The following is a 22,419-nucleotide window of genomic DNA, read 5'->3' on the forward strand; positions in this document are numbered from 1 at the left end:
CATTCATTTTATGAGCCATAAACGACAGAGCAGGAATCTTAGGTTCATCAAATAATCGTCATTCAGTGGGGGTCATCCTGATTATCATAGCATTAAAGCGACATATGAAACAACCATTAATAATTCATAAGGTTGTCCGCCTCAATTAAAGGGCTTCCTTCTGGTCCTATATCTGGCTTGTACACCAAGTATTGGTTTTCTTCATGATTGTTAAGGTGTTATGTCTCCACCTAAAGGTACTCCGAGGAACTGTGTGGGGATCGTTCATCTATGTGTGAGCCCCACATGACAAAAAGCTGAACTGATAGGCAGGATAATCATATAAACACTCAGAGCAGCATTTTAATCAGGGCCAATTATAGATCTCTGTCACATTTAATGACACATTAGGTACAAGTTGATACGATTAGGCTTGTGAAATTAGTGGAATTCAAGGGAGATACTGTACTCATCCAATTACAGACACATATCTATAGTTTTTAATTTGAAAAAAAGCAATTATTACCATTAATGCAACTGTAGATAATGCATTACAAGTAAAGTTTTATTATTCAGCTTTAAAAATAACATTACATGCTCCCAAAATGTACAATAGATTGTGCAATTCTATACAGAACATTTTAAAGTGTCAAAAACGTTTCATAAAGTGGTTTAAATAGTGAGAAAACTACAGGAATTCTGAAAGTTTTTCCTTTACTTTCTCTTCAATGTTTGCATAGTATTTCATTTGGACAAGTATTGCTTTGGCGGCCTGTAGCTCTCCTGAAAAAGAAAGAAAGAGGGTGAAAAAGGAGGTTTAATCAATGACTCACTCAGTGACTTAAAGGGAAGCTTCAACTAGATTACAAAACACACAAAGAGGAATGAGTGGGAGGAATAGACAGTGTTTCAAAGCAGCATCTGAATATTATTACCTTTACGAAGAGCAGCATCTATATGCACTGTCAAGTCTGCCAGTTTTCCTGCAAGTAAGGAGAAGACAAGTTCTATATCTGCACGTGTTAACAACACACCCCACACGTGGTGCTGTTTATTCACAGTGAAGAGATCTACTTAGAAACTGTAGAGACTCTATACACATAGGTAAGTCTGTCACGTACTGACTTTACTGGGAGGCAATTATGACTGTTTCTGTAATGTAATGGGTCATTTGTTATGTAAAATTGGGGGCAAATTAAAAACTACTGTAGCCAGTGAAACTGTTCCCATTGGACGAGCACATTTCCTAATATCGGAACATCGAAGCCTATGGTTTGTCCTCTTCAGAGACAAGGTTAAATTTTAATCATACTTAAGCTCAATAAAAACTCATCAAAATCTGCAAGTTCAGCCACATGCGGCATGATGCGAGCTATACTGAATTGAATCTGAAGGCACACAATTGTATCTGCTCCATCAACCAGCAACTGGCTCTGTTTGAAAAATCCAAAACAAGGGTATAGGGACTGTCTTTAAGGACTAATACATAGCAGCATGTGGAGACTGCTGTCTGCCATGTATAAAGAATAAGTCGCTTCCAGTAGCAAACAGACATACATTATATACTGTACAGTTTATTGCAGCTGAGCGTTTTGCACTACAATTGACATTTAAAAATGTTTTTCTTGTGACACCTTCAGCGTGAGCAGTTTTGAATCACAATGAGAAATTCAAAGCTGCTCACACTGCATTTCCTGGGACACGAGCACATTTTTACAAGATCCAGTTTTTTCATCCTGTTCGTTTTTAGCATTTATTCTGCATTAATGATTAAAAGTAATTACTGTGTATTCAGTGTATTTGTTTGATGACCTTTTCATTTAGTATATTTCATTGTTCATGTCATTCTCACCTTGGATTCAATCTCCCTACATATGCACTCCACCAGTGCTGGTCTGTTTGGTTGCTGTGAAAATGGGTAAATCCCTTGCTTCTCTGTTGTATTTCTGACAAGAGTAGCTCCTTGAGGAGTGTTAGATGTAGTGCTACACTGCACTTGAGGTTACTATGGTAACCACAGGTGTTTCCAGATAGACCAGAGCTGAAATCTAAGGGATTGCAACCTTAACTCTTAAAATCAAGCATGTGTGCAGTTCAGCCGTTAAGTGATTCTCATTTCTCACTTTAATAATTGACGATTTAGACTGAAGTAGATACATCTGACATGTAGAAAAACGTGTCTTACACATCCACTTTTGCTACATTAGGCAAACGACTTACTAGAAATCTACTTAAGTAATGTTAAAATAACAACTTGTTTACCTTTTATATCTCGGCCAATCATAATGGCCTCTTCTGGACTCTGCGCTTCATCGAGGGATTCATTAATCTCCATCAGCTTCATTAGAAAATTTGAATCAGCTCCAGAGTCTGTGCCCTCTTCTATATTCATTCCCTCTAGTTCCAGCTGAAACATATGATGGGAATCTGTCAAAGGTTGCTCCTTTAGATCTAAGACACTAGTTTTGACTGTCAGATGGTGATGAACATGTGATCACACAGACAGACCTTGTAATTACGAATTTTGCCACAAGTTAAATCAGAGATTTGAAACTCACCATATAAAGACCACGACTCAAAGGCTTAAGCAGAGTGTTGTATGCTTTGTTAATGAGTGCAGACTGGCTTTCTGAATACTCCTGTTCTTTCTGCAAAAGAGGGATGTGTTAGAATTATTTCTAAGCATAGCAAGTTCAATCCAAAATCATTTATTAAAAAAAGAACAGAAAGGCTGTATTATAATGTTTTGTTTTTATTTGTATTGCTGTGGATTTGAAAGAATGAACCTTTACAATATTCACAGAAAATGTGAGTGATTTTACACTTTGCAATCGCAATCTATAGCATTGTCAAAAACCTTTGTGATACTGATAATTAGCTGTATGACATGCATCAACTCTTGCAGTCAAGCAGTTTGGGACCCTTCAGGAGATGCAGGTGTAAGTTTGACATGACAAATGTGCGGAAACAAGATGTGAGGATTGGGTGGGAGCGGGGGTGAGAGCTCCGAAATGGTTGGCAGATCTGAGAACATTTTGCAGCTATCAGGTCTGTCGGCTCTGGTGAAAATCAATAGTCGGAAGCTCTGCCCCATGGGCCCATCGTGTGAGGCTGTTTCTCTAATAACAACCAATGCAGTAGGTGGCTGCCTCATATAAGTAATGACTTTTCTATATATGATGCAAACCCCTGAGGGTGGAAGATGTCTAATTAAGAAAAAAATGGCCAGAGGTGGTGATAAATAAAACAGATTCAGTACAATATTGGACAGGTTGTGTATAAAGAAACAATTTAGGCTACCTCTCCCCTCTCACATTCTGCTGAATATGAGTTTAGCTTTCACATCATATCATGACAACATTCTGCATTTCGCTTTTCCACCTGAGTGTACAGAATAAATTACACCCAAAGCAATACATCTCCTCTCCATCTTGCATTCATAATGCTTATTCTCGTAAACTGCCATGCATTTTTCTTAATGATCTACAAGGGGGGAACTGGAAAATGGGGAGCTTTAACACTATTTACGACATTGTAAAATAACATCTAACACATTAAAACTCTGATGCACTGGGACAAGCCTTATTTCTTTATGTGAAATTGTTAGGTAAGTGGTCACCCTTACAGTCTCACCGTAAATGAGCTGTGGGCTCAATAAGATCTGGCAGGAACCTCAAACCTGACACAAAATTCTTTTTTTAACTAAAGGAAGTGACAATTTACAAAAGCGAAGATGAAGAAAACATCAGACTTCTTTCCTAAGCATCAGTGAGTAAGTGCTTCATCAAATGACAAGTGGGAGAACCTAAATTAAACTGCTTTCCTTTTATTGTCTATTTCATGGAAAAAAGATCTCTAGTGGTTTAGTATTTACCTCGCAAAGTTATGGAACTCTTAAATGTCCATTGTACAGGATTTATTGTAAGAAAGGAACACACACAATTAAATTAGTGTTTGCACACTGGTGTATGCTCAGCTAAAAATATGATGCAAAAAAACAAACAGTAAGGTGAGGGGGAGTCATATTGTTGCAAACTACACCCTCTGTGCTCGATGACACTAATATAGGTGTTCTACCTTCTGCAGTTACATAACCTACCATTTATTTTGCCTGAGGAACTTCTCTGCCCAGCCACTATGCGATTTTACCTGTACATTTGTCATTGTCAGACTCAATTTGGCTGAGTTTGTCAAAACAGCAAGCATGAGAAGGCACTGGTTTGTATATTTGCTGAGTCTGGGATATTTACATAAGTTAATTACATCAGAAATTAGCAAAAAATTTAAACAAATGAACAACCAAAGCTATATAATTATATAACCTTAATGTTAGCTGCATTCTGTGTGCTCGTCTGGAAGGGAACAGAATCCCAGCCTCAGTCCTACATACTGCTCCTTATTAATTTTTGATGAACAAAAAAAAAATAAGTATGTCACAGAGTGACATTTCCTGGCTTTTTTATGGCTAAGGTTCCAAAAATATGCAAGTGATAGGTTTTTCCAAGATATCCTCTCCCCTTGGTACGTATCTTTATCTTTCAAACTCTAAATTTGCTGTCTCTCAGCACAAGCTGAAATACCCCTGATGACATCACAACAAAATTGTGTCATTTTTCTTCAATTTGTCAAAACTCTTCCAGAGCAATAGACAATATCATCCTATTTGTAGCTGGGGGAAAAAACCAAACCAAACAAAAATACTGCAGTGCTACTGTACACCACCGCAGTGGATTTTAGATTAAACAATCAGAGGCACAAAATAAAATTGGAAAACTGATGATATAACTTTAAATATGAGAATTATTTTTAATACGTGGACAAAAATTCTCTTCTGATGACTGCCTGAAGTCCAAAAAACATGGACATCACCAAATGCTGTTTCTCCCATTGAGACCCTCTGCTAGTCTTAACTACTCACTTCCTGCTTGTTTGTACGTCTCTCCCTTCCATTTTATCTTCATTTAATGAAAAGCATGCTCTTCTATGTTGAGATCAGGTGACTCACTTGGCCATTGAAGAATCTCCCATTCTTTTGCCTTGAGAAGTTCTTGGGTTGCATTTGCACTATGTTTATCTGTTATCTGTTAGATGCTTGATCAGTAAACACTTGTGGGGCATATTATGTTCCTTCCAGTAACACTGCATCTACCATGTTTGGCAGAAGATGAGCCATTTCTCTTCCTATTATGACTTCCTTGTTCTTGAGTGTAACCAGTGTTTTGCATCTTGTTGTAAACCCATTCACGAGGGCATCTCTTGATTGTAGACTTTGACAATGATATTGCTAGATATAACAAAAGCGGTTTTCTTACCAAGTAAAGAGATCTACCATCTACTATAGTTGCCTTCCATGGTCCATCAAGGCTTTTGGTGTTGTTCAGCTGGCCAGTGCTTTTCTAATTTTTCATTTTCTTTTTTGAGTATTATGGTGACCCTATTTACTTGCAGCAATCTGACATCATATTAAGAACTCCAGTGAAAATCTACTAGATATTAGTTCAAAACTTTGAATGAATGTCAGATATTATATCTACTTAAAGTTTCATAAAATACACAAGGAATCAACCTCACCCTCACCATGACTGTGATTGTCAATCAACTGTCCAATTACTTATGAGCATCTGAAAATGCCAAAGCAGGTAATGCAATACTTTGTATTAAACCCATTGAATCAAAGTTGAAAGTTGAAAGGTGTCATTTTAATAGTTTTAAACATCTGAAATCTACCTTGGTGGTGCACAGAGGCCAAATTAAAAAGACTGACATTGACTGAATACCGATGGAACTTCCTTAGTGTAATTAGAGTTTATATGGTAAATGTATAGCGCTTTACTAGTCCCTAAGGACCCCAAGGCACTTTACACATCCAGTCATCCACCCATTCACACACTGGTGATGGCAAGCTACATTGTAGCCACAGCCACCCTGGGGCGCACTGACAGGCTGCCGGACACTGGCGCCACCGGGCCCTCTGACCACCACCAGTAGGCAACTGGTGTCTTGCCCAAAGACACAACGACCGAGACTGTCCAAGCCAGGGCTTGAACCGGCAACCTTCTGATTACAAGGCGAACTCCCAACTCTTGAGCCACGCTCGCCCCATATAATGGGTCAATATACACAAACACAATCAGGACTGTTTTCACAATTAAATAATTGTTTCAGTGATCTTATTAAGCCAAACCGTCCAAATTTATTTGACTAATAAAGAAAATACTCAGCATATAAAACATCTTAATAGTCACAAGATCTTATCCCCTTTTTTCACTTTATTATTTTCAGGGGAACAATCTCAGCTACTTACTTTTCCTAATCTATCGAAAAAGACTCCTAAGTCACAATTTAGCAGCTTGTGATCAAACCTTTTATCCTGGTGGGAGTTAGAAAGTGTCCATTCATAAGGCAAGATGAGTAATTGAATGAAAACTTCTAAACCAAAGTTAACTTTTGCTTTCTTAACCTGTATAAATATTTAATATACTTAATATACCTCTGTTTTTATTATTTTAGATTTTGCAGTTATAATGTAAAATGTTTTGGAAGGCAGGTCCTAGTAGGCACTTTTACATTTCACAGCAGGAAAGGCACAAGTGTAATTATCAACATAAATAACATAAAGTCATGTTGGCTTACTGGAGTTGCCTCCTGGTTTTCATAGCTGAAATAAGCAGCCAGGAATCTCTTCACATACACTGATGCAATTCAACATGTAAAGCTGTTTATATTACTAGACTGTCCATTTATACACTACCCCCCCCGCCCCCTTTTTATACCCCTTTTGTATTTTTCCCTGAGAAGCAAATGCTTGTTCATCTACACTGCTATTTAGTTTCAATTCCTTAAACTTGCTTCCTATGCCTTGAGCTTGTTTGGTAGCTTAACACAAACCAAGTTCCCTAACCAGGCCCTACATTTGTCAGTGTCTTTTAACAAGCCCATCTTTCTTACTTTGCCCAGAGTTACTCCCATGGCCAAGTCACAATGAATTATCATGACAAAACAAAAATGCACACACAAGTGGACAAATGGGGACAAGGGGTCAGACCCAATTTCCTGTGTCACAGGGCAACTAATAGAAAGGAAAGTGTTCTCTGACTCATAGACCATCTCACTCAGCAGATCTCTATTCCCCTTACATTCCCCCTCCCTACCACAGATTTCTGGCTGAAGTTGTCTGGATGAAGAGACCGCTGGAGCTGCAAGTATGTTTTCTGCAGCTTTTGTGTGTCCAGTGTGAATGTGTAGTCACTGAAAAAGGTAACACATGATAAAAATGAATAGACTGGATTCATTTGGAAAGCTTTTTAAGATGGTGGCATATGTTAAGGTAAACAAGAAACTCACCAATCCATGATCTTGAAGTAGGATGTCCCTTCTACAGGGGGCTGCACTGCTTTGCATGACACGCAGAAAAATGCAGGTCTTTTGTCAAGAAGATGCTTACAGTTCCAGCAGTTCAATTTAATTTGACTTGTGCAGCAATTCCTGGGTGAAGCGGATTGATTAGTGAAGTAAAACAGCTCTCTCTCCTTTCTGAGTACTCTGAAGTTCATGTTGCTGTGCCATGTGCCCCTCCTGTGGAGGCTGGTAGACATACTGTAAGCTGTACATGTAACAGCTTTAGAAACAAGCAATCGGTTGGTGGTTAGCCAGCTTGGGTGCAGTACAGCCCGGGATGAGCCAACAATCCTCAAAGAGTTGACAGACAACATTTCTGGAATTAAAATGCACTACTCGCTGTCGTGCACTCAATAAATACACAAAATGTTCACTGTCAAAACACATCTCTTTCCGGAAAAACAAACGAAGAAGAGCGTTCTTCTTCTACGTTTTGTAACACTGTCACACTGCCGCCGCTCGGTGGGTTTCGAGTTCTTGATGGAAAACCAACAGCTAGCTGGCAACAGCAAACGCAATTTGTGAGGAACTATTGATAAAGTAGCCTTAGTTTTGGACGCAGCACACCAATTGAAGTAAGCTGAACACCTCACAAAATGTTCAGTGTTTGTTAGTAGTGTACTAGTGTCGTTTTAGGTGCGGCTTTTGCCGAGGATGTAACGATAACAAGAACCTCTGGTCTGCATGTAGCTAGCTTAGCTCACTAGCTGAACAGTATAGCTTAGTTTGCGAACATGTCTTAACAACAAAAAGCCTTTATTCGTGGTCGGTACTGACAAATAAGCTGGTTGTTGTCAGATTCCAGTTCACGCCCTTAAAAACAGCGTTTCATGTTATTTAAGGGCACATGTGAAGAAAAAAAGCACCCGGGTTTAACTTTATGTTGAGTAGCTTGCTCAGCTAGCTGGATGACAAAGGCATCCCATGTTATGGTTGAGCGGTGACAAAAACAAATTCAAACTAGCTTATTTTTATTATTATTTTAAATAATCACCCATTTAAGAAGCATCAGCTTAAAACATAACTTAATGCACGCTTGCGTAACTTTAATTGCCTTTTTCAGAAAGTCTAGAAAACTGCATTTTCATACCAATTGGGTTGTTTTGTTTTTTTCTTTCAGATTCAGCTGCATTCTGACAAAAGAGGCAATGCTTCATGAAGAGTTCTGGATACTCAGTGAGTGGCTAGTCCGCCAAGGACATCATCAGGCACTGGAGCACAGATAACACCTCCAAACTTGTGAGTATTTTATTGACTAAGAGTACTTGTTGCTGCTTCATCGTCCATCCATACAGGCGGTCGCAATACAACAGCTGCTAGCTGTGTGAAGAAAAAAAATTCTCTGAACACTGGCCAGTGTAAATATGCTTATTTGGCCAAGAATCAGACTAGGCGTCTCGACTATTTGTCATTACAGTTTCCTACCAAAGTACAAGCTCTGTGATGAATGCCAGGTCTTCATTCTTGTTGTGTGTGTGTGTGTGTGTGTGTGTGTGTGTGTGTGTTTTTGGGAGGGTGCAAAAGCTGACTGTAGAGTATTCCAGAGAGACACTTGTTGGAGACAGCAGCTTCTATAAGGTAAACAGGATCTCTTCCTGAAGGTCGAGGGAGGTACTTCTCAAGGCCCCCACAGACAATACTCTGGGTATTATTAACGGAAACCGCTAAGAATAGAGAGCAGGGGAGCAAGGTGGCTCCTCTGGCGGTCACGTTGTTTGGGTTAAACAAGCCAAAACGGAACATCTTCTTAAGAAGAGTGACTTCTCGAGCTTTCATGCTGGGTGTGGCAATTTAGAGGGCTTTATCTGGCTCTGATGTACAGCAGAGGTAAGGGAGATTAGTTGTGGATTGCTCTTGGCTGTTTATGTATGGAGGACTTGTGCTTTACAATTGGAATTTGTAAGTAAAACAAATTTTCATACGTAATAGGACATTGTTAACCTATCATTTTACATAAGCTATGTATTATGTGACTTTTTTTTCAATTTAAAAATAATAGTTTTGGCTTGTCCAGCAATATCCCCCAGACAATGCATTACCTACCTACTAAAGGAAAGAGTCTCTGTATGTTTTTGTGTCTGTTTACTCAAACATTCATCATAAGGAAGGTGATATATCCTAGTATTGGGACAAAATTTTCCTGCAATGCATTTTTGTACAAATTGCAAATGAATAAATAAATGAATACATACATGTATGTATTTACTCAGACATACGTGTTTGAGTAATCATGTCTGGTATGTCATTACTTGTGTTTCATAAGTTTGTCAGTTATATTTGGATGATGAATTGATTTTGTGTTAATCAGCTGACTTCACTTTGTGTGATCTAAAATTTTTGAGGAGATATTACTTTTTATTGGAGTTTGACTAATCTATTCATGTTTCTTCTTTCTGAAGGAAAAATTATATCAGACAATATATTGGAATCGGATCGGATTTTTTTGAATCACCAAATATTGGTATTAGTATTAGTACAACCAATACAAAGCTAATAGCAAAGAAATCAGAACGATGTTAAACGATAATTCAAAGGATTTAATAAAAAGTGTTGGATTACCTGTTTTGGCATTTTCAGATGCTCGCAAGTTTCTCCTTTAACGATGTTAAAGGAGTAATTAGCAGTCGGGCTTATAATGCTATAGCCTCCAAAGTAGCATTGCTTTGGCTACAGCATTTTTCTCTTTGGATCCTATTTGGGCTGGCTTAATTATCTTTACTGTCACCTTTGTGTTAATACCTACATACTAAAAGAAACATCTTGAGTGTGCCCTTGTTAGAGTATGGGTTTGTGGCATTTTGTGGGACTGTAGCATAAGGTTTATGTTGTTAACTCATGGTAATGTGACAGTGTACATTATGTCATACCACCTTGTTAATAATGCAAAAGTTATATAATGAGCAGTGTAAGGAATTCCTTTCTTCAGCGAGTAAATATGTAGCAAAATGAATTCATTTTTAATTTTGGTGACTGTATCCTCAGCAGCTTAGTAAGGCTGTCTGCGTGTATCTTCCATCCAATTTGAAATGGTCTCACATGCTGGATTATGAGCAACTCCACTATCTGTTATATCACCACAGTTGTGATGTAAAAACGAATGAGTAATGAAAGTCAAGTTTCTGTTTAATTATTTAGCGATGGTTATTACATTAACATGTGTATGTGCTTTGTTCAGTGAACGTATTCATGGCCACCCCACCATAAGAACAATTTAAATCTGTGGGTAACTGTTCAAAATTCACATTTTGAGGTTGGTTACACACTTAAATGATAAATGAACTGGAACTTATATGGTGCTTTTCTACTCAATTTGAACACTCAGAATGCTTTCTTTCAACAAGTCTCATTCACTCAAGCACATGCACATCCATACAGCACTTTTTATCTAATGTAAAAAGCATGAGTGAGTGGGCAACTTGTATTCAGTGTGTTTTCCTTTAGCAATACTGTTTTCCCCTAAAATAAGTCATTTTGTGACTTACTCATGCTTCGTAAATTACATTCCACATACAATTAAATTAAAATGTTTCTGAACTTGAGTGCCAAAATCTTTTAATATGCATTGAAAACCCTGCTTCATTAATTGGCTGCATTACTTGTAGAGGCCGAAAACCCCATGTTAAACAGATGGATGAATCTCATGTTGTCTCATCACTGTATTATTGTAGGGTCTTTATCTTACAATGTAAATTGCCTTGAGGTGGCTGCTGTTGTGCCTGTTTTAGTTTTGGTACTCAGATTTTGTGTTATAATCAGCATCAGAACAGAGAAGTGGAATTTATGTATTATTACTGCTGACGAACAGTAATAATACAACCTCTCACGATTAACAAGTGTGAAATTACTGCCTGCCTAACTTAGTCATTTATCACGTTTACACCTTGCATACATATTGAAGGCAGCTGTTTCTTTGCCTGTATTTTTTTTTTCTTAACGTAGGCAGCCCATTAATACTTCACCTTAATCTTGTAGGAGTAATTTAAGATGCAGATAAATTTACTTTATATTTTATTGATTGCCATTTGGCCCTAACATTTGAAATGACTTGTCTGGTATGACAGTCCTTTGAAAGCAAGATTAATTGAGCCTGCTTAACAATAGGTAAATCAATAACATGGTAGTCCACCAAGTAAAGTTAAACACCAAAGTCTTTGTCACAATCACTATTCATTACTCCTGACAGCCTTCAAATTAACCATGGTCAGCGTTCTGATGTGTGCCCTTGTTAGTTAGAATTATAGTATTGATTTTTCTGCTAGGTTTTTTGTCGTCGTTTAGGCAAAGGTTGCTTAAGCACTACAGGGAAGGAGTGTTTAATTTGTAAACAGACATTTCTGTATTGTTCTGATGTTTGACAGGGGTCTTTAATTCAATACATCACTGTCTACATTCTCTACGTTCCCACAGATAAACCATGATCCCCATCACCGAGCTGCGGTACTTTGTGGACACACAGCCAGCATACCGCATCCTGAAACCTTGGTGGGATGTCTTCACCGACTATATCTCTATTGTCATGCTCATGATTTCTGTTTTTGGGGGAACACTGCAGGTCACCCAGGACAAGATGATCTGCTTGCCCTGCAAATGGGTGGTCAATGAAACCTGCAAGAAGAACTTCAATTCAAGCATCACATCATCAGTGCCCAAAGGGATCCAGTATGATTTGGACCGCCACCAGTACAATTATGTTGATGCTGTCTGCTATGAAAATACATTGCACTGGTTTGCCAAGTATTTCCCCTACCTAGTATTACTCCACACCCTTATTTTTCTAGCTTGCAGCAACTTTTGGTTTAAGTTTCCACGGACTAGCTCCAAACTAGAACACTTTGTATCTATCTTGCTAAAATGCTTCGATTCTCCGTGGACAACAAGGGCACTATCAGAGACAGTGGTTGAGGAAAGTGACCCAAAACCAATGAAAATGAATGGCTCGATGGACCACAAGGCATCTGTAATAAGTGAGGATGTTGAAGCAAGTGTTCCTATGCTTCAAAGGACAAAATCACGCTTTGAGCAGGGCATTGTAGATAGAACGGAAACAGGAGTTTTGGACAAGAAAGAGGGTGAACAGGCAAAAGCTCTGTTTGAAAAAGTGAAAAAGTTCCGCATACACGTGGAAGAAGGAGACATTGTATACAGACTGTACATACGCCAGACTATTATCAAAGTCATCAAGTTTATTTTGATAATCTGCTACACAGGGTATTATGTGCATGATATTCAATTTAGTGTTGACTGTTCTGTAAATATAGAGAGCCTGACCGGTTACAGCGTGTACCGTTGTGCTCACCCACTTGCTACACTTTTTAAAATCTTAGCGTGTTTCTACATTAGTTTAGTGGTGGTGTATGGTTTGATCTGCATGTACACGCTTTGCTGGATGCTTCGGCGCTCCCTGAAGAAGTACTCCTTTGAGTCAATCCGCGAAGAGAGCAGCTACAGTGACATACCTGATGTGAAGAATGACTTTGCATTCATGTTGCACATGATAGATCAGTATGATCCTCTGTACTCCAAACGCTTTGCCGTGTTCCTCTCAGAGGTAAGCGAAAATAAGCTGAGGCAACTCAACCTCAACAACGAGTGGACACTGGACAAACTCAGGCAGAGGATAACTAAGAACTCTCAGGAGAAGTTGGAGTTGCACCTTTTCATGCTTAGTGGCATTCCAGATACAGTGTTCGATCTGATGGAGTTGGAGGTTCTTAAACTGGAGCTAATCCCAGATGTTACCATTCCCCCAATCATTGCTCAGCTGGTTAACCTGCGAGAGATGTGGCTTTATCACACCCCAGCCAAAATTGAAGCTCCAGCTTTGGCTTTTTTGCGTGAAAATTTAAAGTCTCTGCATATCAAGTTCACCGACATTAAAGAAATCCCCTTATGGATCTACAGTTTGAAGAATCTCAGTGAGCTTCATCTGACAGGGAATCTCAGTGCTGAGAACAACCCTTACATCGTCATTGATGGGCTCCGGGAGCTCAAGAGACTCAAAGTGCTTCGTCTGAAGAGCAATCTCACCAAGCTACCTCAAGTGGTCACTGATGTGGGCATGCACCTCCAGAAATTGTCCATCAATAATGAAGGAACCAAGCTCATGGTGCTCAATAGTCTAAAAAAGATGGTAAATCTGACAGAACTAGAGCTTATTCGCTGTGATCTTGAACGCATACCACACTCAATCTTCAGTTTACACAACTTGCAAGAGATTGATCTGAAGGATAACAACCTGAAGACCATTGAGGAGATCATCAGCTTCCAGCATCTTCATCGGTTGGTCTGCCTTAAGCTCTGGTACAACCAGATTGCCTACATTCCTATTCAGATTGGCACCCTGAACAACCTGGAGAAGCTGTACCTGAACAGAAACAAGATTGAGAAGATCCCCAGCCAGCTGTTCTATTGCCGCAAGCTGCGCTTCTTGGATTTGAGCCATAACAACCTAACCTATATCCCAACAGATATTGGCTTCCTCCAAAATCTTCAATACCTGGCAATGACAGCTAATAGGGTAAGTGATGTAATAAGCATCGTTTCCAAAGATTTTAATATTATCCTAATTATAGTTTGGAGTTTATCCATAATGCTTTATTTGTATTATTTATTTGCTGATAAAACAATAAATTAACTTAGAAGTCATAATGTCTTTTCTTTTCTTTCCCAATGGAAAATCCCTTGTTCTTTAAAATACAGATTGAGAACCTGCCTAATGAACTGTTCCAGTGCAAGAAGCTTCGCACTTTGAACTTGGGAAACAATTGCCTGCAGTCTCTACCATCACGATTTGGAGAGTTGACTGCATTGACACAACTAGAGCTTAGAGGAAATCGCCTAGAGTGTCTGCCAGTGGAACTTGGAGAGTGCCGACAGCTGAAGAGAACTGGTCTTGTGGTGGAAGAGGACTTGTTCAACACACTGCCCACAGAGGTCAAGGAACAGTTGTGGAAAGCGGACAAAGAACAAGCTTAAAAAACAGGTTTGCATCTGCAAGTACAGATACTGATTTACTGGCTCTGGACCTACAAGTTGGTCCCAGATGCTTGCCATAACAGGCAGTATTCCTGCTGCATTTCTAAGTTTGGGCATCAAGAACCAGTGCCAGATTGGTAGAACCAAAATCCTGGCAGTTTCTGGTTGTCTTCTTAGTCTATTTGATTTATTAATTCCTTGACAAAAAACTTCTCAGGCCTTTACATTATAATCCAGTAATGATGCTTTTTAGCAATAATGTAGTTTGAATCTTGTGTTTACATTTTTATGCCTCTCGATTATGGTATAGAAGACAGCGTATGCAACACTCGGAGCCAATTTTACTAAAAAGAAAAATAACACTGATCAATACTAAAAACATCAGGTTTAATACATTAAAATATTCTGTCAGGTGTTCTGGTTTGAAGGCACAATGAGATGGCAAAATTACTTCCAAGACATCTTTATTTCTGTATATAGACGATAATCACCTGTTTTGAGTTACAAAGATACTATTGAGAGTGATTTGATAGTATGACTTAACAAAACAGTAATAACTATAGATGAGTGGAGTATAATTATACTGAGAGCCTTGTACCTAAAGGTGGTTTACAAAGTGGGAAGAAGAGGGCCATAGAGGACACTGTTAGTATTGTAGCGCTAAAGGGCTTTTTGTTAGTTGGTTGGCTGAACATCTTTTGATACTAGAATAGACAATTTGGCAGAATGGAGGGTTCGGTTCCCTCTTTCTATGGAAAGATGTGTGTTTGACCTAGTGCTTAAGGAAAAGCAATTATTCTGCTGAATATCACTTATTGCACTAGCATTAAAATGGTATTAGTGAAGCATATCAGAATACAAACCTTACTGCTAGTATATCTTTAATGGAAAATAACATTTTCACAAAAAAGTATATGATATGTTTGCAATAACTTGCACATAACAAAATAAAATGCGGGGGAATGCTTAAAGATTTTGAATGAGATGAGTCATGTCTGCCTCATAGGAATTCAGATTAAGTTTATACAGAATGACAGTGGTGAAATTAAAATGGAGCCTGAAAGTATTTGCAATATGTCTGTCAAACGTAGAGGCTTAAATGAGATTGGGGCTTTTTTTTTTTTGTAGCAGATGTAAAAAGAATCACTGGTGATAAGCAATGATAGCTCAATAGCTACAAATAAGAAAGACCAGACATGTCATCATGTCTTTAAATGTATTTTTTAAGCACCTCGCCTCATGTTCATTTGTAGTTTGTTACTATAACATTGTAATATTATATTTTCTACCTTGATAGGATTCAAATTCTGTTACTTTATTATTACTGGACTGCATTAGTGTGCAATGTTCAGTGAAGAAGCTGCTCACCTATGTGTGAGAAAACACACATCCTAAATGTTGGAAATGTTACATATTACTCACTGAGGTGAGGATAAAAGTCACTTTTACTGTTTTCTGCTGATATTAAAAAGCTAGTAGTAAAGAAGTTTGAAATTTTACTGCTACAGAATCAATCTACATTCCAATTAAATGAAAAGAAAATGAAGTAAATCTTACAAGTCGATCAGATTAGTTGCCTTATTTTCTCCTCTCATTGTCATGAATTGATTGTTATGTTTCCGTTGTCTGGTCAGATGAAAATTGTTAGTTTTTCAAAGTGCACCATAATAGTCAACCCCAGATAGTGATGGAGCTATTGTTGTCATAGTTTCCTTTTTTGGGGGGGGGTTTCACTTGCAAAATTTTCAGAAGTGACCATGCTTGACACTTAATATGTCTTAAGTTGATTCCCCACCCCAACACATACCCAGTTTCTGTTTTTCTTGTAACCTCACCTTGTGATATTGAGTATGGTTAAATGTTGGTTTAAATCTGATCACCGGTCTTCTTCCTCACTATTAACAACTACTGCAAAGAGTCGGGGTCAGCAGAGAGCAAACCTTGTAATTTAAAATGTCCGGTAAAACTTCTACAAGGCTGTACCTAGCTGTTGAGTTTAGATTTTGGTTACTGAAGATGCACAAAGTGTAGTTTATTATTAATGTTTTATTTTTATTTATTTATTTTATTTTATTATTTTTTTTAAAGCTCATCTGTCCAAAAGACTGTTGAGCTTATGCCAGGCATCCATGGTGTATTGTTCATTCACAAGACAGTGTTAGTCACAATATAATCAAGCTTGCACACACAATCACCCAGTGAATCTTCACCTAAATTGTGCTCAAGATCGAGGTCATTTGTGGTTTTATGGGCAATAACCTCTGAGTTGTGATGGATCGGGTGTCAGATAAGCTACTATGTCATTGACGTTCTGGGTTTTGGGGAAGGGTTTTATCTGTTTGTTGTTTTTATACCTTTCTTTGTTTTAGTACCAGATGTACTTCTTGCAGAAACGAGTTCCTGTTAAGGAAAAGAAAAGATATGTTTTTTGTTTTGTTTTGTTTTTTAAATCAATAATCGGACTTAATTGGAAGTAACCAGTGCATTCTTTTCTCAAAATATAAACTTTATTTCTCATAGTTAAAGGCAGATTTAATCTTCACTAGTTTTTAATTAAGAAAGAGATTTTTAGGTAAAGGTTTACTTGTTTTTGCTCAGTTGAAAGTGACTGTTCTGTATTTTTGTTTTGACACAGTGACCAAGACAAAGCTAAAAATGTGGAATCTGATATTGATCCACAGTTCTGATGCAGCATAACACACAACAGAAATTCTTGTATTTACCCCAAGAAAAATACAATTCCTGTTCTAATAAAGATTGACTGAAGCAATATACATAATAGAAAACATTTCAGCTATGCGCATCTATAACCGTGACATGTTTGACTATGCTATGTTGTGCAGTATTACATTTATTTAAACTGTATTGTTAGTAATGATATAGATTTCTAATGTGCATTTGTATTCCTTTTGTCACATTGGTTTTACTAAAGACATGGTGAGATTTTCACATTAAGTAGATTAGAGATTGTTGTGCTTAAACGATGCTTTTGCACTATAGCACTTCTCTCAGAACTTACTTTTAGGTGTTGCAAACAATAGTGTACAAGTTATTGTATGCACATAGAAAAACCTGTTTTGGGCATTTTCCAGTGTGGGAAGGTTTACCTGAATGACTGCCAGCCACGAGATTAAATTTAAGTTTACGCTTAAGCTTTTACATAGAAATATTAAAAAGGAAAAAAAGAGATGGATTTTGGTCTTTAGTGGAGCATTTTGAGTGACACCCACAAACACATCAGCAGTACACCTATTTAGTAAGAGAATCGACTATTCCATTTAAAAGGGACATCATGTCATCACGTCTAAGTGATTTGTTGCAATCAGTACTGTAAATAAGTGGTCAGTGCATAGTGTAGTAACATTAAATAAACATGTTTTTGTCTTAGTCACTGTTAATCTTTCTTTTTTTTTTCATTTTTATTATTAGACTAATTTTATTATTTTAATTTTGATATCTATTAGGATTATTGTAGAACTAAATTTCTCAGGAAAGCAGCCAGTACTCACTTTTTTTTTAGTTCATTGTCTATTATTATTATTATTATTATTACGGTATTATTTTTTTATTATTATTTCTGGTATTTGTAATAATTTAAACAGTTGTGATAACATTTTTATATCAAATTTCTATACATTATTTTTTAGTTTTGTGTATTTAATAATAACTGCTGAATTGAAACTAAATGTATCTGTATTTTCAAGGAGAAACCACTTTATTTGACCTTGCTTGTGTTTTTGTCAAACATCTCATGTCTGAATTGTGTCTTCATTGTGAGCAATAGATAAAGCCCAAGTGTGTATGTCTGAATAATGGGACCTTACCCCTTGGTTTCTGTTTTCTATTTTTAATTTGTATTTTTTCCTCTTAAAATGTTTAATTTGGGTACAAAATAATTTTCCATCTTTCTCTATTACAATCAGACGTGTTATCTTGACACATTTGGTTTTGTGCAGTTTTGTTTTGTTTTGTTTTTTGCCAAAGGAACATCATCAATGCATTAGTACTGACATTGAGTGTGTTTGAACATGTTTCTCTTCATGTCTTGTACACCACTGACTCCAGTAAAATAAAAAAAATGAAGTAAGCCACATTTGTCTTGGTGTCTGTTGGGCTTTTGGCACAAACTTTTCTCAGAAATTGCTCACTGTAGTGCTAATGAAATTTACTCTGAAGATTTTATGAACTAATCTGTTCTCAGGTGTTTTACACCAGCACGGAGAACATGTCGTAAACCCAAGCCTTGAATACTCAGAATTTTCATTAGAGGTGATGCTGTAATTTAGCTTGTTTTTATCTGACATTATAAAGAGCCTCTTCAAATCTTGACGTGCCATATATCTTAAAAACCTTCATCTCTGCTTTGTGCTCTGCCTATGTCTTAATAGCGTCATCACACAAGGGTTAAAAAAAATTACATAAAGGTTTAGCTTGATGTGCAAGTGTGCGCATCAAACTAGTGTGTAGATGCAGATACTGACCTGTGTGCAAATGTGTAAATATATATATATATATATATATATATATATATATATATATATATATATATATATATATATATATATATATATATATATATATATATATATATATATATATATATATATATATATATATATATATATATATATATATATATATATATATATATATATATATATATATATATATATATATATATATATATATATATATATATATATATATATATATATATATATATATATATATATATATATATATATATATATATATATATATATATATATATATATATATATATATATATATATATATATATATATATATATATATATATATATATATATATATATATATATATATATATATATATATATATATATATATATATATATATATATATATATATATATATATATATATATATATATATATATATATATATATATATATATATATATATATATATATATATATATATATATATATATATATATATATATATATATATATATATATATATATATATATATATATATATATATATATATATATATATATATATATATATATGTATATATATATATATATATATATATATATATATATATATGTATATATGTATATATATATATATATATATATATATATATATATATATATATATATATATATATATATATATATATATATATATATATATATATATGTATATATATATATATATATATATATATATATATATATATATATATATATATATATATATATATATATATATGTATATATATATATATATATATATATATATATATATATATATATATGTATATATATATAACCAGTATAACATCTCTCATACTGTAGGTGTTCAACTGACCTTATAGTGGCTGCAAAGACCCATATCATGCTACAGTCACACACGTTCAAACAGAGGTTGGAGGCAGTGGCATGACCAAAACTTTTACAAATTGAAATTTCCTTGTCGCAATGAGTTGGCTATCCTATTTGTACTCTAGTGTGACTGAGCCATTATGCCCTCATGGGCAAAGCTATTGTCATGCAGGAAGATACCACTCCCACCTTTACAAAAATCCTTCATCATAGGATGAAGGGGATCACTCATTAAAAAATTTTTTTGCGAGGACCATTTCCAGAAACTGGCCAACCACGCCCAAACCATGTCAGCAAAATGTCCCTCCCCTCACTGTTAGTGCCAGTGATTCATTTTTTTTTCTTTAATGTTTCAATTGTCTGCGCCTCTCGTATTTGTCTTTGTTTTATACATATATGTATATGTATATGTGTATATATATATATATATATATATGTATATATATATATATAAAATAAAGACAACTACAAGTTTTGTTTGCGGAACCATTCACCGCTGGGTACCCATCCCCACACGGACATGTTTCTTCGACACACTTGTTCACAGACGCAACATTTGAAATGGTGAGTTTCATTGTCGCATTTACAGTCGGTATTTGTCAAAAGGAGGTTGTTTCCTAATATTACGTTATAACGGTTCTAAACAGGCTACGAGTCACTTAAAGCATTGTGTAATAATGTAGTTCTTTGCGATAGCAGGCTAAGCTAGTCAAGTAGTTGAAGTTGAAGTTCGGGAGAAATTCCTTGTCTTCGTGATGTTTTTGATGTTCTTGTCTATTTTGCAGGCTGTTACACTTCACTCAGATCTAGGAGACATTAAAATTGAATTGTTCTGTGAGCGCACACCGAAGGCATGTGAGGTAAATGTATTTCTCAACCTAACTCTCCCTAGCAATCAAGCCTTTTATTTTAACACTCTTACATTTTATGGATCTTTACGTGAAAAAGTAAGACCATCCAGCACTCGATTTATTTTCTTCCACTAATTCAGGGTCGTAGGTGGGATGGAGTTTATCCTAACCCACTTAGACCTTGTGTTGTTGTAGTATGAGAGTACGCTCAAATGCAGTTTTGGAACTTTCTGTATGAAGTTTGCATGTTGTTCCTGTGTGTGTGCATGGGTCTTTCGGATTCCTCCCACAGTCCAAAGGCATGCCAGTTAGATTAATTTGTAATTCTGAATTGAATGCAGGTGTAAATGATGATGATGGTTATTGATAAATCAAATCAAATGAATGATTGAACTGATTTAGGACATTTCTAAGAGGTTACTGACCCGTTTTCAGACTTTATTCAGATTTGTGTGCACCTGATGTGTCAGAATTACTTTCCAGCATGGCACAAGACTACAAAGAGCCTTAAAACTCAATTTAAAAACTCAGTTCTAAGATATACTGTCTGCAATGAAGATGAAAGAGGTGTGATGTGGTCACCTCTGGCAGATAAAGTTCTTTACAATCTAGACTCAGAAATGATCGTATTCTGTCAGATAAATAAAGATAGTCAATGCTTAAGGGCGATGAAGGTGTTTAAGATTGCAAATTTTTTTTTTAAAAATGTAATAATAACATTTGTAAAATGGTAATTTAAAAACATGACAAATACATGAATTTGCATTTAATTTTGCTGGTGTTTTTTTTGCAGAACTTTCTTGCTTTGTGTGCCAGCGGCTTCTACAATGGTTGCGTCTTCCACCGAAATATAAAGGGCTTCATGGTTCAGACCGGAGATCCTACAGGTACGGGGATGTTATTGTTTTTGAAGTGGCAAAAAAATATATAAAATGAACTTCCTGTTCATTGCATCTTTGTTTTCTTATTAAAACCTCCAGGCACCGGTAAAGGAGGAACAAGCATATGGGGGCGTAAATTTGAGGATGAGTTCAGTGAACACTTAAAAGTGAGTAAATCCTATAGCTAGTTGGTTTAAGCTGGTTTTGCCCAAGTATCATTCCATAGGAATGTTTTTCGTTCTTCTGATTTCAGCATAATGTAAGAGGAGTGGTCTCCATGGCAAACAATGGTCCCAACACGAATGGTTCCCAGTTTTTCTTCACCTATGCCAAACAGCCTCACCTGGACATGAAGTACACAGTGTTTGGAAAGTAAGCATCTTATGCAAGCCAACAAAAGAGGTTTGTTGGCTTGCATACTGGCTTTGTTACCTCAGGTAAAATTGAAACATTTGCTGACTGCTTACCCTCTAAAATTTAGGATCATAGATGGCTTGGAAACACTGGATGAGCTGGAGAAGCTGCCTGTGAATGAAAAGACGTTCCGACCACTAACTGAAACTCGGATAAAGGATGTGACCATTCATGCTAATCCTTTTGCTGGATAGCAGATTTTCACTTTCATATGATACAATGCTTGTTGCCTTGCTAAAGTCAAAATACTTTTCAAATGGTAGAACTGGAGAGTCCACTCACATGCCCAGACAGTGGGCAGGGTGCTGACTTCAAAGCTACAAAGTGTTAAATTGTCTTAACTTTTTATACGGTGTAGTTCCTGATTTTGCAACTTCATGTAAAAAATATATAAAAATCAGGGGGATGTCTTGTTTCCTTTAAACAATGAACTTTGTAAACAAAAATAAAATATGGACATAACTGCCATGATATCACCCATTGGTTAGTGAAGTCTCATTCTGAAGTGTTTCAAAGTTGTTTTTTGAAGCTGACTGTCACAAGAT

At 36.2% G+C, this 22,419-nt stretch overlaps 3 protein-coding genes across 3 annotated transcripts; 2 read left to right on the plus strand and 1 right to left on the minus strand.

Annotated features, from left to right (window-relative positions):
• Positions 1–359: 359 nt before the first annotated feature.
• Positions 360–7,802, minus strand: hscb (HscB mitochondrial iron-sulfur cluster cochaperone). The gene is made up of 6 exons (XM_031746569.2): positions 7,324–7,802; positions 7,131–7,227; positions 2,538–2,627; positions 2,242–2,386; positions 915–962; positions 360–762 (listed from the first exon to the last, which is right to left on the minus strand). Exons 1-6 carry the CDS (start codon positions 7,689–7,691, stop codon positions 668–670), a joined length of 843 nt encoding a protein of 280 aa, XP_031602429.1. The 5' UTR covers positions 7,692–7,802; the 3' UTR covers positions 360–667.
• An 8-nt stretch (positions 7,803–7,810) lies between these two features.
• Positions 7,811–18,461, plus strand: lrrc8ab (leucine rich repeat containing 8 VRAC subunit Ab). Its single transcript, XM_031747166.2, has 4 exons — positions 7,811–7,952; positions 8,498–8,616; positions 11,785–13,894; positions 14,077–18,461. Exons 3-4 carry the CDS (start codon positions 11,792–11,794, stop codon positions 14,350–14,352), a joined length of 2,379 nt encoding a protein of 792 aa, XP_031603026.1. The 5' UTR covers positions 7,811–7,952; positions 8,498–8,616; positions 11,785–11,791; the 3' UTR covers positions 14,353–18,461.
• Positions 18,462–20,180: 1,719 nt separating this feature from the next.
• On the plus strand, positions 20,181–22,382 carry ppil3 (peptidylprolyl isomerase (cyclophilin)-like 3). The gene is made up of 6 exons (XM_031746586.2): positions 20,181–20,292; positions 20,514–20,588; positions 21,373–21,466; positions 21,560–21,627; positions 21,714–21,832; positions 21,942–22,382. Exons 1-6 carry the CDS (start codon positions 20,290–20,292, stop codon positions 22,066–22,068), a joined length of 486 nt encoding a protein of 161 aa, XP_031602446.1. The 5' UTR covers positions 20,181–20,289; the 3' UTR covers positions 22,069–22,382.
• Positions 22,383–22,419: the final 37 nt, after the last annotated feature.

The sequence above is a fragment of the Oreochromis aureus genome, linkage group 12, assembly GCF_013358895.1.
Source record: "Oreochromis aureus strain Israel breed Guangdong linkage group 12, ZZ_aureus, whole genome shotgun sequence".
Taxonomy (NCBI): domain Eukaryota; kingdom Metazoa; phylum Chordata; class Actinopteri; order Cichliformes; family Cichlidae; genus Oreochromis; species Oreochromis aureus.

What these genes read in the sequence shown, in the direction of transcription:
- lrrc8ab (XM_031747166.2), top strand. Translation starts at nt 11,792, where the DNA reads ATGATCCCCATCACCGAGCTGCGGTACTTTGTGGACACACAGCCAGCA. An exon ending in TGGCAATGACAGCTAATAGG is followed by an intron (nt 13,895 to 14,076) that starts GTAAGTGATGTA and finishes TTTAAAATACAG; the next exon opens with ATTGAGAACCTGCCTAATGA.
- hscb (XM_031746569.2), bottom strand. Translation starts at nt 7,691, where the DNA reads ATGTTGTCTGTCAACTCTTTGAGGATTGTTGGCTCATCCCGGGCTGTA. An exon ending in TACTTCAAGATCATGGATTG is followed by an intron (nt 7,228 to 7,323) that starts GTGAGTTTCTTG and finishes TACCTTTTTCAG; the next exon opens with TGACTACACATTCACACTGG. An exon ending in AGATGCTGCTCTTCGTAAAG is followed by an intron (nt 763 to 914) that starts GTAATAATATTC and finishes TTTCTTTTTCAG; the next exon opens with GAGAGCTACAGGCCGCCAAA.
- ppil3 (XM_031746586.2), top strand. An exon ending in TCAGACCGGAGATCCTACAG is followed by an intron (nt 21,467 to 21,559) that starts GTACGGGGATGT and finishes TAAAACCTCCAG; the next exon opens with GCACCGGTAAAGGAGGAACA. An exon ending in AGTTCAGTGAACACTTAAAA is followed by an intron (nt 21,628 to 21,713) that starts GTGAGTAAATCC and finishes TTCTGATTTCAG; the next exon opens with CATAATGTAAGAGGAGTGGT.